General features: G+C 55.4%; 3 protein-coding genes across 3 annotated transcripts; all 3 read right to left on the bottom strand.

Annotated features, from left to right (window-relative positions):
* Nucleotides 1-90: 90 nt before the first annotated feature.
* KVR01_001721 (uncharacterized protein) lies at nt 91-1,184 on the bottom strand (the record flags this gene model as incomplete). Its single annotated transcript, XM_044791052.1, has 3 exons — nt 91-387; nt 448-606; nt 699-1,184. 3 exons carry the CDS (start codon nt 1,182-1,184, stop codon nt 91-93), a joined length of 942 nt encoding a protein of 313 aa, XP_044649676.1.
* A 654-nt stretch (nt 1,185-1,838) lies between these two features.
* KVR01_001561 (uncharacterized protein) lies at nt 1,839-8,791 on the bottom strand. Its single transcript, XM_044784850.1, has 3 exons — nt 8,160-8,791; nt 3,564-8,100; nt 1,839-3,501 (listed from the first exon to the last, which is right to left on the bottom strand). The coding sequence occupies exons 1-3, from the start codon at nt 8,601-8,603 to the stop codon at nt 3,497-3,499; spliced, it is 4,986 nt and encodes a 1,661-aa protein (XP_044649516.1). The 5' UTR covers nt 8,604-8,791; the 3' UTR covers nt 1,839-3,496.
* A 1,107-nt stretch (nt 8,792-9,898) lies between these two features.
* Nucleotides 9,899-11,905, bottom strand: KVR01_001811 (uncharacterized protein). Its single transcript, XM_044788040.1, has 2 exons — nt 10,583-11,905; nt 9,899-10,488 (listed from the first exon to the last, which is right to left on the bottom strand). The coding sequence occupies exons 1-2, from the start codon at nt 11,161-11,163 to the stop codon at nt 10,104-10,106; spliced, it is 966 nt and encodes a 321-aa protein (XP_044649766.1). The 5' UTR covers nt 11,164-11,905; the 3' UTR covers nt 9,899-10,103.
* Between the last annotated feature and the right edge of the window lie 1,512 nt (nt 11,906-13,417).

The raw sequence follows: 13,417 nt of genomic DNA, 5'->3' as shown, positions 1-13,417 counted from the left end.
GTACCAGTAGTTAGTACCTCCGTACTATAGTATGTATCCACCAGGAGCAGGCCTCTTGCTCTTTTAGGACTGTTATTTGATGATTTATTATCACAGCCCGAAGAATTTCATGTCATCGCTGCCTCTGATAGGAACCGTGTGGCCAACGCCAATAGCGTAGATGCCCTGTAGCTTTACGGGGCTGCCCCAACTATACGTAGTGTAGCCGGACTGTGGTGTGTTTGCAGCCGTCGTATCTGGCTTGGTATAGTCAAATCCAAAGACACCAGCCCACTGCTTGATGGTCTCGTTATAGTTGGATGGTGCCAGTGTGCTGTCAGCACTGCCATGGTACACCTGCATCTTGGGATAGCTACCAGCAAAACCCGGGTACATGTCTTTCACCATCTGCAATGGGTCAGCATTCGAACCCAGGACATCTGGCAATGGCTTCAACGCATTTCTTACCCCTGCCCAAATCTGCGGAGTACTGTGAATTTGACCACTTGCACAAGAACTGTTCCAAGCATCAACGCCGCCAGACTGACTATAGAAACACCCGGCCGGGGTTCCAGAGTAGGGTATTCCCGCGGCGAACAACTCCGGGTATGTGGCCGCCATCACATTCTGGAGAACCACCAGGTCAGCATGAGCTCAGCGCCGTTCGTCGCCTCTTTCACAACGGTTGACCGCCATGACTCTTCCCCCAGAAACCTTACCGTCATCATGGCGCCCGACGAGCTCCCAGTGACGAACACCTTGCTCGCGTCACCGTTGTACTGCTTCAGTGCATAAGTCACCATGTTCGCGATGCTGTTGCTGTCGCCGCCTCCGTTGTGCGTCAGTGCTGCGCGGCTGCTGACATCCCAACACGTCCCGCTGTACGGACTTTCGGGGTAGATGACGATGAACCCCTTCTGGTCGGCTAGTTGGGCGTACGGCGAACCATTGTAATAAGCCTGTGCGGTACCAGTACAGTAGTGGATCGCAACGATGATTGGTGGGTTCGCCGCAAGCTTAGACGGCACGTAGATGTACATTTTGGTCCCAGACGTATTGGCGCCGAAGTTGGTCACCTGTGTGATGGCCTGGGCAGCGCGCTTGAGTGGCGCGGCGGGCGTCATCAACTCGTCAAAACTCATAGGCGAGCTGTTTGCAGCGGCGGCCAGCAGGCTGGCACCGAAGAGGGCCGACAAGAGCTTCATGGTGAGTACTGGGAGGTGACTGTCCTGGCGGGTAGACTTCAGGAGTGGTTAACTGCTCAAGTGCGGCAGTGCAGAAGTGCAGAACTCGAAGCTACCGCGCAAAATGGAATCCAGCTCTTGGATCACGCCCAGCAGACTTCCCATTAAATACATAGTTCTCCGTCTTCTGCAGCACGCCCGGCTCCAGGGCTTCCTTGCGACCTCTGCTTGCGCATCCGTAGCTGCTTCCGCTTCTCCGTCGGCGCCTCATAGTCCGAGGACGAGATGGGACGCAGGCTGACTGTCACGCACAATTCACTGATACCACCCTGGACTTTGAGGGCCAATCTACCAAGGTATGGTTCTCCTCACAACATGCCGGCACATGATTGTGACACTGTAGCAGGCATTTATCCGGGGGGTCGCAATTAGGACAGAAGGGTGCTGCCACCAGACTGCCAGACTTTACTTTACCCCTGAATATTGCTCCAATCGTTGCCCGTGGCTCGGAGCCGGCCTACCGCACCGCAAGCTTCGAGTTCACCTCGGCTCGCCGGCGCAGAATCAGCCCAAAGTGTAGCATATTATCAATACCTATTTGTTTGTTTGTTTGTTTCTTTTTGCCAAAAAGACCACGAATTACTACCAAGTTTTCGCGGACAAATCGCGCACCACGGAAAACAGCCAGTCAAGATGCACGCTCATCTATGCTTAACAGGCCGCGGTCCTCGTCCGGCCAGTGCACGCTCTTCCTTGTGCCGTGGCGCCTCCTTCGGTTGCAATTACTACTCTTTCTCAGGGCCCCCGGTAGTCTCGCCACAATGTCCGGGATACTATTCCTTGCCTTATTGTTCCGACTATTTCCCAGCAGTTCATCCATCTTCCATTCCCACCTCGCCCTCTCGACCGTGTCGCCGCCTTTGCGCAGCTGAGCCCTCCAACCTTCCACCCACAGCCAAGCGAGACGGAACTCCGAGTCCGATTCTACTTGCGGGTTAATCGTGTACGCAGAGCTTACCCTGCCCTCGGCCACATTGACCATCCTGTCAGAGTGTACGTCATCTGCCGTCTCTGCCCGCAAGTCGATCGTCTGTACAACCTTCCTCAGCCTGGGTCTTGCCACAGGCCATGACCGTTGCTTAGTCTCTTCACCTCGGTCCGAGCGTGTTCAGTGGCCCGATGGTTGCCCGTCACTCCTCAGGAACGCACTACGCTCATCAATCTCATGATCTGCCTCATTGAGGAACCCACCGCGCTCGTCGTCGCGGTGCCCAGGGGCACTGTCTTGGGACCTCCTCTGAACAGATGCCACGGGATGGAATACTCCTGACACAGGTCGCGTCTTGCCTGGACTAGCAGGAATGTCGCTGGCGCCATTCTGGCCCTGGCCTTCGAAAATGTTCCTCATTTTGGCGAACAAAGCACTCCCGCGACTAGGGCTATTGCTTGCACTCGGATTGCTGGGAGCAGTGCTGGCTGAAGATTCGGCACGCCCCCGTTCAAGGAACGGATTGTAGCTTGAGGGATGCTTCGCAGCTTGGCCGCCAGGCGCACGGTCGTTGTCGGGCTTGAAGGGATCATACTCGGCAGCAGTGCTCGTGGTGTCTCCGCGTGGTCGAGATGACCAGCTCGAAAGGTACTGCTGGTAGCCAGGGGCCGGAGCCGGCCAGCTATCACGGATCACGGGCTCATGCCTGTCCACGGGTAGAGACGAGTGCACCGGCGACGACCATGAGGAGTCGAGCGTGGTCTGGCTGTGCAATGACGCCGGAACAGAGTCCTGGCGACCGTGTGTAACGTCACGTGGCACGAAGAGAGAGGAATCAAATTCAGGCTCGGGCTGCCGCTGGGGCGTCGTGAAGGGATTATTGCTCTGCGCCGCTGCTGAAGCCGGCGTCTGCGGCCTGTCCGGGTTCCACATGCTCGAATTCAATCCCCTCTGGTCACTGCCGTGGCTTGGCATTGGCGTATTGCGCAGTGCGAATGGACTGATCTCAGGAGTATCGTGCGTCGTGGATGGGCCCAGCTGTGGTGTTGGATTCAATGAAGAGGGTGTGCGCAACTGGTCTTCGTGCTCCGCTGCCCAATCCGCACGAACAACGTTCGGTCCTCCAATATAAGAACCGAACGTGGGGCGCACGGGGGTCATGTCGCGCATGCTGCTGATGCTACCCTGCGAGCGGTGGCCCACGCTGCCCAGACTGAGCGAGGAGCGATGGCCACCAAGCGCTGTGTTGTTCTCGTCGCCCCTTGTCGAATATACTGTCTTCTCCCCGCTTGGCGAGATCTCAGCGGACCCGTCCGAGTTCTGATAGACAACAGCTTCACCATAGTCATCCTGATCCTCGGCGTCGTCAGTGTCGTCGAAGAGATCATCGGTGCCTTGGACAGTGTGCGCACTTTCATCGGGCAGATGGTCAAGTGCCCGCGTGAAATTACCCGACGTTACAGACCGACTGCTTTCTTGGGGCTTGTGAAAGTCAGCGGATTCGAGTGGCGTCTCGAAGGTCTCCGAGCCACTATCCAAGGACTCATCATTTCGAGTCACATGGGCCGAGTCTGGCGAGTCGTTACTGGGTGTATCAAATTGGCGGGCGGCGGTGGAAGGGTTGGCAGAGTGCGGCTCTATTTGCTCCTGAGCCGTTGACTCTGCAAGTGGATCATTGCTGTATTCGCTGGACGGTGTCACGCCATATCCCTCGCCGTCGTAGTTCGATTGCCGACTCGGGTGGCCAGGTGATAATGGCTGGCGGGCTGCGTTGCCGTTATTAGCGTGGTCCTGTTCGACTTGTCCCGCTTTCGATCCAGAGCCAGACTGGGGCTCCCATGTACCGCCTTGATCCAAACGTGGCGGACCAGCAATCTTCTTGTCGACTTCTTGGTCACTGGCGGACTCTACGGCCTCTGGTGAGACATCTAGAGGCTGGTACTCGGGCGTTCGAGATTCGGAAGCTTCGCCATTCTGGACTTGATCATTGCCATCGAGGCTTCTGTTGTCAGTCTCGCCGCTGTCTTGTCGAATTTGCTCCGAGTCCGGCACATTGGTCGTGTCCCGAGGATTCAAGTCCTCCGTGGCTGCGTCACGCCTGCTAGCATCGTCCAAAGACTGCTGGGCGGGCTCTCCCTGGTGGCCGAAGCCCGAGCCACCCTGCTTGAGGTCATGCTTCTTCGTTGACGAATTCGGCTGTGCGTCAGAATCATCACTGTTGTCACGAGCTTGGTTCTGCCGGGTCTCTCCACTGTCTTCGATGGCCTCTGTCTTGTTCATCACATCACTGTGCTGTTGTTCCCTTGGGGTTGTTTCAGGTTGTCGCGAGCCGTCTACTTGCCTATCATTGGATTCCGATTGGTTTTCGAAAGCCTGAAGGGAGACACCACCATGGTGCTGGCCTTGCTGGCTGTCATCGTTTCCAGCTGAAGCTTCATGGGCCACTTCTCCAGCCGTGGTGGCTAATGATCCTTCGGCTCGCCCATGTCCCACCTCCCCGCGGTTTAATAAACGCCCTGCATCGTCACAAGGCACAGTCGATTTCTCCTCGGGACCGTCGGGCGTTTCGATGACATCCACAGGCCCGTCACCCCCGCTATGTGATGGATCATTATGATCCATGTCATTTTCGCTTGCAGCAGTTTCTGGGAGAGATGCTCGGTCGTTGCCCTCAGAAGACGGATCTTGTAGTCCCTCCGCCGCCCGAGAGGGCAAAGTGTCATCTCTAGCTGAGCCATCTCGGCTGCTGGCCCGACTAGATCTCTCAGGCTCCACCTCATGTCGCGGCGTAGGAGGCACAGCAAACAGACCTTCGTCGGCGTCCTCGTTGGGACCATCTGTGTTAATAGAAGGCAAGTCGGCACCCCTATCTGCGAGCCCTTGGGACCTGCCGACTTGAACTGAATCTGCTCTTTTTTTGAAGCTGAACTCGTGATCGTGGGCCGGTCGGCTGAAGGCTCGGCTATTCCAGGATCCGAATTGATCTTGACTTGAGTCGCGAGCATCTGAAGAGTAAGAAACGCTTTGGTCAGAGACCGGCTCCTGAGGCGCAGGAATAACGGCATCGTCGCCCCGCACTGGTGTTTCTTGTGGAAGCTCATCCGCGCCGTGGACCGCTGTGGTTTTGACGTCATCATCAGGGTACGATTTCTCAGCTTGGCCAGTGCTGGGCGCGGATCCCTGATCTTGAGGTGCAGTGGTGTCAGAAGGCTCCATACTACCCTCAGTGTGACCAGAAGCCTCATGGCCGACGGTACCGGCTGCGCTCTGAGAGCCCCCCTGCCGCAACTGCTCTTCCGTGCCTTGGCTTTCCGAGTCCGCTGACCTGGTGCTATCTGGTTCATGAGAAATGGGTTGAGACTCGGATTGCACATGGTCGTCATCGGCCTGTTGTGACGACTCGTGTGGCAACAAGCCCTCACCATATTCAGATGGACTCTTGCGGGAGTCGTAGATATCCAGGCTTCGTCGGCTCTCATCTGCTGTGGATCCGACGGCATCATTGTCAACTGGCTGCTGATGGCTTATGCCATGCGAGCTGACATCTCCACCAGCGAGCTCCTCGCCCTGATTCCCGGCTTGGTCTTTCCCGTGTGTCACAGGGCCAGGTATAGGCCCACTACCTGAGCGATCGAAAGTCTCTTCTACCAGATGGCTGCCTGAGTCGTGTTCTCCTCCCAGTCTGGGAGGAGACGCGTCTTTTCCCGAGCCCTCGAGAATCTGCTCTGGTGGACGCGAGTCCCTCGTCTTTTCTTGCTCCCCTTCCGGAGATGCGGTGGCAGATGCGATGGCAAAGGAGTGCTCTGCTCCCTGCGCGGGTTGGCCTTCACGTAACGTAGCAGAGGGGTCTTCCAAACTTCGACTGCTGACCATTCCGGTCTCGTAGCCTGAATCACTTCGTTTGCCGCCGGTTTCGTGCTCGCTAGCTAGTTCGTGGGGCGGAGCGTCCAATTCGTTGGGTTCCACTACGTTTGGGGTATCATGCGAGCTTTCTTGTGTTAATTGCTCCTCAGTGTCCCCGCCAGCATGTTCCTCCTTGGGGTTTTGAGACTGCGTCCTTTCCTGGGGCGATTCCTGACCACCATGGCCTTCCTGTTCTCCACTTCCGCCTGGGTTCTTTTCAACCTGGGCGTCATGGCTAGGTGTGGCGGGCACACTCAGATTTGAGCTGCTTAGACCTTGTTGACCGGCAGGATCCGATTCAAGTTGAGACCCCGCATCATGTTCGGGGTGCTCTCGTTCGCCATCCATGGCCCGCGGAGCACCTCCGCATTGCTCGTCACCGTGAGGTTCTCGTTGACCTTCTGCTGTTTTCGAGCCACTATGGTCCTCCTCTGACAACGATGTCTCGGCCGAGTTGGATGTTCCGAGCTCAGTGTCTTCATGATAGGTCGGTTCGAGATCCCGTTGTTGAAACCCTGACGATGGCGATTTATTACCACTCTGGGGCTGGCCCCCATGTCCTGGCTCTTGTATTTGTTCGCCGTATGGAGAATCTGCATCTGGACTATTCGGGGAGGGTGCAGGCGGATGCGCGTGCCCAGTGAAAGAACTGTCTGGTTCTCGTGAATGGTCGAGTCCTGAGTGCTCACTTGGCCGATGCTGTTGTCGGTCCAGTGTTGGCTCTTGGTTTGGTTCCTGCTGATCAACACTCTCGCTGTGTCTGCTTTGTAAATGGTCGCTGCTCTGCTCGCCCTCGACGGGCGATTCTCCCTTTGGCTCGGCGGAATCAGCGGGAGGGGTCGCAGATGACGGCTGCTGGTCGTCCTTTGCCAGCCCGGTGTATTCGGGGGTGGCTTCTTCGGTCGTTGAGATATCTGCTTGGGTTGGCTCGGGCCCCTCGAAGCCGCGGCCGGGATCTCGATGTTCTTCATGCTGCTGGCCGTTTCCACTGCATGGATCTTGGTCTGGCGCAGCAGACGTATTGCCTCCGATCTGTGGCTCCGGCACGGACTCATTCTCTGCCATCCTGACATATTCCTCCGCAGCACCCCCTTTGGCAACCCCATGAAAAAGGCTGTCATGGTCGGGACTTTCTCGTCCGTCATTCTCCGATGGGACATCTGAAGTTTCTGGGCCATCAGCTGCGGGCTGAGAGGGGTTCTGCCCTGACTTGTCCTCGGCAGCCGGAGTCTTGTTGGTGTCAACTTCATTTGGGGCCAATGGATCGGAAGATGCAGGCTTCTCGTGGCTCGGAGGAGCTCCCTGTGGGTCTCCCGCAGCTGATTGTTCCGTGGCTTGTTTAGCAGTGTCGGGGCTGATGTCTATGCTCTTGTTCTCCGCTTCCAGAGCCTGGTTGGGGTTTTGAGACGGCGTGTCTGTCGAATCGGCTCCATTGAGACTGCGGGAAGGTTGTTGCCCGTGGTCACAGTTGAGCTCTTGTTCTTTGACGTCAGAGCTCGCACCCACAACTTCCTCGTCGTCTGGGCTCTTCTGGGCAGAGTCTCCCGCGTCACTCGGGGCGCTGGCCGATGCCGCTTGACCTGGGGTCTGGCCAGAGCCATGTTGGTCCTCGTCGCTCACCTGATGAGCGGCTGGCGCGTTGTCTTCTGCCAAGGATTTGGCTACTTCTGTGTCCACTTTGCCGGTCGTGTGAAGCTGACTGTGGTCGTCGTGGCTAGCTGGCTTGTTGCCAAGGTCCTTTTGCAGGCTTACAGATCCTGCGGCCTGCCTTTGCGGCTGGTCTTGGGAGGGTGAGTCCGTTTCAGGCGATGCCTGCTCCGGGCTACTTGGTTCCGGCCGGGGCTCAGCCGGTTTCTGCTCGGCTTGGGTGAGCTCGTCATCTCTCCTTCCCTCGGCCTCGAGGCGCGCAGCGGGCTCATGTTGCCGATCCGAGTCCGGCTGATTAGGCACTCTCCCCGATGAGGCCCTGGCGCTGCGCCTGGCTCTCCGGGATGGTGGAGGTGGCAGGGGTGCCTTCATTTGTTCGTCGATCATGCGGTTGATTTCCTGAAGCCCAACAGGTTAGCCATCATTCTTCCGGCCTGTGGTAGGGCCACCGAGCTCACTCTTCGCCTCTCTTCCAGGTCCTTCAGTTTGCTGTGGCCCTCGTCTAGCATGCGCCTTGCTTCTTCCTCGACATCGTCCATCTTCTCGTCCGTCTCCTGCTCAACGCTCTCCTTCTCACTCTCCAGCTTGTGCTGCCTCTCGGCATCGTGATCGTCATCTCTTGAGGCCGTTTCCTCGTCTTCCCTCCTGCGGCGCGCCGCTATTTCCTCGTCCTCCCTCCGCCGCTTCTCGGCGATCTCGTGGCGCTCAGCCTGCCGGCGCTGCTCCAGCTCGGCAGACTCCTTTTCGAATGCTGACTGCAGCTGGCGAAAGATCTCGTCCCGCTGCGATTCGAGCTCGTCCAGCTTCTCGTCATGGCCCTTGGTGTCGAGCGACGTTATGGTGTCATGGATCTCCGAGAGGGTGTCGCGCATCTGCTGCACGAGCGCCGCGACGTCGAGCATTGTCAGTTGCGGTGTGATGCTTGAAGCACCTTGTCAAGAGCACGTTGGCAAGTGAAGCAGACCGGAGGACAGGCTGGCAGGCGTCCTGAATGGGCGGGGCTCATATATATTGTATATATATATATATGTTTGGGCCAGTGTTGAAGCTCTTGGGGACGGACAAAGCACTTGCTTTCCAACCGGTACGCGACGGGGCCAAGATGGAAACAAAATGACAGCATCAGACGCCAGAGCAAGAAACCCGAGGCGAGGGAAATAAGGCAGCGTGGGAGGCGTTTCTCACGTCATGGCAAGCCGGGTTGGGCATGGAATGCATGACCTTGGCCGCATGGAAAGAGCCAAGCGCGCAGGCCTCCCATGGCGTCGGACGCGATGGTGATCCACAACAAGCGCCGGGCGACGTCGGGGCATCAGCATGAAGGTGCAAGCGCCAGTTCGCAGCGAGCTTGGGAGGCAGGAAGCTTCATGCGGAGGCATTGCCCGACATGGGGACGGGGCTCAGGGATGAGCTCCTAAGACGCCGATCAAGAGAGAAACCACTCCTGATTGGCGGGGTGGAGGGGCTGTAGCAACGGCCGGGAAGCTTCATCAACTGCATTGCATGGGAGAGGTTATGCGAGGCTGGCGTGGTCCTCGTGTCCCTGGTTCAAGCCGACGGCCAGTGACCCTTGGCTCCGTGCCTCTGCTGTTGTTCACAACACGGCCGTGGCCCGTGACGGTACAGGACATGGTCTACAGGACCAGGGCGCCCTGCGTTGGGATCCGGAGAATCGGTACCATGGCCAACGGTCGACGAACAGCGCAGGCAAGACAAGATGGCTGGAGAGTGGAATGTCGGTTCTGACCCGGCCATGTGTCATGCGTGTCTGTTGTCTCTTCACCTGCCCATCTCTTCCCCTCTGCGAGGCCAGCCAGGGCCAGCCACGAGGGCGGCACTTTCGGTGCGGGAGCGCGAGCGCATGAAGTGACGTGAGTTTTGCGAGGCGCTGCAAGGAACGGGCATCTGACGGTGCGTTTCAGAATCGAGGTGGAGGGGAGGGCTCACGCAGTCAGACCCACTATCATCAATGCCTTGTGCCCCAGGCGCGGGTTGTTAGGGCACAGACAAGACTGACCCGCTGGTTGACGGTCCAACCACATGCATGGCGGGCTGCATCAATGATCGCGATCGCTGCGCCAGCCTTACATGTCAGCTCGGTCCCGGGGGCCATTGATGAGGCTACCCTGGACAATCCCCCAGAGGTGAGGCGGTTGGGCGTCACCGCTTTGTTTGCCCGCACGTGGATGCCCAGCAGTCGTTACAAACTGTAATGTCTTTGTCGAAACTAAAGCTCTTCTATACTCATTAAAATGCAATGCCGGGTGCCACGGTCGACTCAACTGGCCGCCACGCCGGGATTAGAACAGTAGTGCAAGTCCATCTTCGGTCAGGTGCTTCGTAGTATCAGCCTCACAGAAGCTGCCAGGCTGGGCGGGACCGAGGCTCGTGACGAACAACAATTAAATCCTTCTCGACGCAGAGCCCTTGTTGGCGATTGCCGACCTCCTCCTGTACGACTCGCGATACTGCACCCGCTCAAAGAACCCAAACCCAATGACAGCCGCACCGATCGCCGTCCACGCACCACAGATAATCAGGCCGATCGGGAAGATGAGCAGGTTGACGCCCGGCAGCACGAAGGCTATCGTCCCGTTGTTGAGTCCCTGAGTGACGTCGTCCACCGCAGCCTGGGCCCTTGCCGTGTCCGACAGCACGACCATGTTAGAAAAGACACCAGTCAGAAAGGTCGCCTCGTTGGACGAGACGGTTGTGTTGACGGTCTGCCCGGCTGCGTTGACGGCAGAGAGGGTGACGGTTGGCATGACCAGCGCTTCCAGGGCGGCCCTGTGGGTTTGTTAGCAAGTGTGATGCCAGCCAGTCCAAATGACAATGACATGGGCGTCGAGCATCTCGACCGCGGTGTCTGGTACGGGCTTACATGTTCATCTCTAGCTGCATCTTGTCCTGGTCGACCTGCCCGACGAAGAGATAAGTCTGCAGTAGCTGGAGGTTGGAGGTGGCCTGCCGTGCCTGCGGGCCCGAGACCTTCTGGGCTGCCGTGGAGGCAGTCACGGGGCTGACACTGGCCCCATTGTACGACAAGCTGACCTGGACCTGGTCGGGCGGGATGCCCGCAAAGTCCTCCCTCGGGGTGCTGAGCTGGTAGAGCCTGAGGTCCGCCTCGAAAGCGCCGGTCTTGGTGTTCAGGACGGGCAGGTTGTAGCAGGTGCATGTCCCCGAGGGATTGGTCGACTGGGACAGCTTGGAGAGGGCTTCCAGGCAGGCGGCGTTGACCTCTGCTTCCCACTCTGCCATGTTGACCGTGCCGTTCTGTTGCAGCGACACGGTGGATGATGCCTGCCTGCTGACGACAACGTGGTCACTGGCATGTTCCCCCATCCTCTGCTCGATTGATTTTGGGGATCGACCGGTGAGAGCCCCTTCTGCCACCAAGTCGGCGACACCGCCGGCGTGTGCGCCGACGGCGAGCAGAGCGAATACTCGTGCGTGCCAGAGCATGCTGGTTCCTGATTCCTGATTCCTGATTCCTGAGTCCTGGTCCTGGTCCTGATGCTGATGCTGATGCTGACCCTGCTTCACGGCGCCCGGAGAATGCCAAGCTCTTGCGCAATGTTCTCCTCGTCCACAACAGAATTAGGCCGATCGACTTGTGTGTCGGCGTTTATTGGCGTGATTATCCGGCCGGCGGTTGAGCGCTGCTCACTCAATAGTATGTGAAGAAAGGGAGAGGGGAACGTGTTGTGGGCCTGCCGTTTTGTTGGCCGAAAGACTCCCAGGCCTTGGGTGGTAACAAGATTCTGTGCGGGAGAAAGTCGTAGATCACGGATCACGGGCTCAAGAAACGAATAGCAAACAATGCGGGCGATGACGGGAAGGACAGGTTTTAGGTGGCCAAGGCCTCGGAAACAAGGTCGAGCTAGAATGGGCTGGGACAGCGAGAAGGACGGTCAAGAAGATTAGATGAATCGGGGAGAGAAAAGAAGCACGAGATGTTAAAACACGTGCGTGCGACAATCCGATAGACGGGGCAGACGCAGACGCAGACGCAGACGAGACTGACTGACTACACAGGCGCAGGCGCAGGCGCAGGCGGGTTATGCAACATGCCTGCGGTGTGCCCCCATGATGAGTGGGGTCATCCGATTGACAGTTCACGGCAGCGTCTGTGTGTCGCAGACTCGCAAAGAAGGGGGGGGAAGGGGGTGAGAGGCAGGCCAGCACGGCGTGGCATTGTTACAAGTCGTCGGATCGCCGGGACCTGGAACACTCGGGGCGTCGACGCGGTCAGAGAGTTGAGACCAGCCTGACCAGACCTTGCAGGTGCAGCCCGGCCAGGCCAACGACTGGCTCGCTAGGTTTCCAACTGCCCAGGTCTGAGGCTCGTCCAGGGGTCCGAGGCAGATGCGAGGCTCAGAAAACCGCCCCTGATTGGCCTGCCTGGCCGCTGTGACAAGTACCTGGACACCTGGGTACCCAGATACCTGGCTACCCCGCACCTAAATGCCTGGATTCCTAGGTACTGAGTACCTCCCTATGCAGGTAGCCCGCCTGGCCCCAGCGCCTAGGAGGAGCCCGCCGGCCACGGTGCGCCGATTATTAGGACCTCATCTCCCTTGTTACTGACGCCGCCCCCGAGGCCTTCTCCGTCTCCACCCGGCCACTGCATCACCAACCGATCGCTTGGCGATTCTAGCACACATTCTCCCTTATTATAAGGTCGGTCATCTAGGCAAGAGACCTTCATACGGTGACTTGTCTTTAAGCCTGGAGGTTTTCAGCTAAATACAAGTCAGATACCGGTACAAGAGGTAAGAATACCTAGATACATAAGTAGGTACCTACCTAAGTAAGTACTTTACTATAAGCTAACGTCCACTCACCCAGCAATTATATCCACTCACCCAGTTTTTTTCAACCACTTATCTAGTACAAGAATTTATATATAGAGCCTATATAAAACTATATACCTAACTAAGATTCTCTAAATTTTTAATACTTTTAATATAAGCCCCTTCTACACCCCTTCTAGCACCCCTTCTAACACACCTTCTAGCATACCTTCTAATATACCTTCTAGCACACCTTCTAGCACACCTTTTAGCACACTTTCTAGCCTATATATATTTAAATACTAACTAAATATTTAAATATTAACTAAATATTAAAGAGTTAAAAGTTAAAAAAGTAAAAGTAAAAATTATATACTTTCTAACCTTTTAACCCTCCTTTTAACCTTTTAACTCTTTAAACTTCTAACTTTTTAATATTTAATTAGTATTTAAATACTTAGTTAATACTTAAATATATATAAATTAGAAGGTATATTAAAAGGTATATTAAAAAGTATATTAAAAGGGGTATTAAAAAGTATATTAAAAAGTATATTAAAAAAGTATTAAAAAGAGTATTAAAAAAAGCTTATATTTAAAGTATTAAAATTAAAGAAGGAAATTATATTATAAGGTCTTTTAATACTAACTTAAAAGATACTTATAAATATAAGGGAGTTATTTAAAAAAATTAATACTAAGTAAATAATTAATAGGAATTAAATAAATAAATATAATTATTAAGTGAGTGAATATTAACTCCTTTACTATTTACACCACTCTATTATAAGCTATAATAACACTATATATATTTTATTTATTTTTAAAGCTTTAATTATATAATATTTTTTTATTTAACTATTTATTTATTTATTTATTATTTTATTAACTTTTAAATTAATTATTAACTTATACTTTAAATA

The sequence above is a fragment of the Diaporthe batatas genome, assembly GCF_019321695.1.
Source record: "Diaporthe batatas strain CRI 302-4 chromosome Unknown Contig00002, whole genome shotgun sequence".
Classification (NCBI taxonomy): Eukaryota; Fungi; Ascomycota; class Sordariomycetes; order Diaporthales; family Diaporthaceae; genus Diaporthe; species Diaporthe batatas.
The sequence above is the reverse complement of the archived record's forward strand: the minus strand, read 5'-3'. Positions and strand labels throughout refer to the sequence as shown.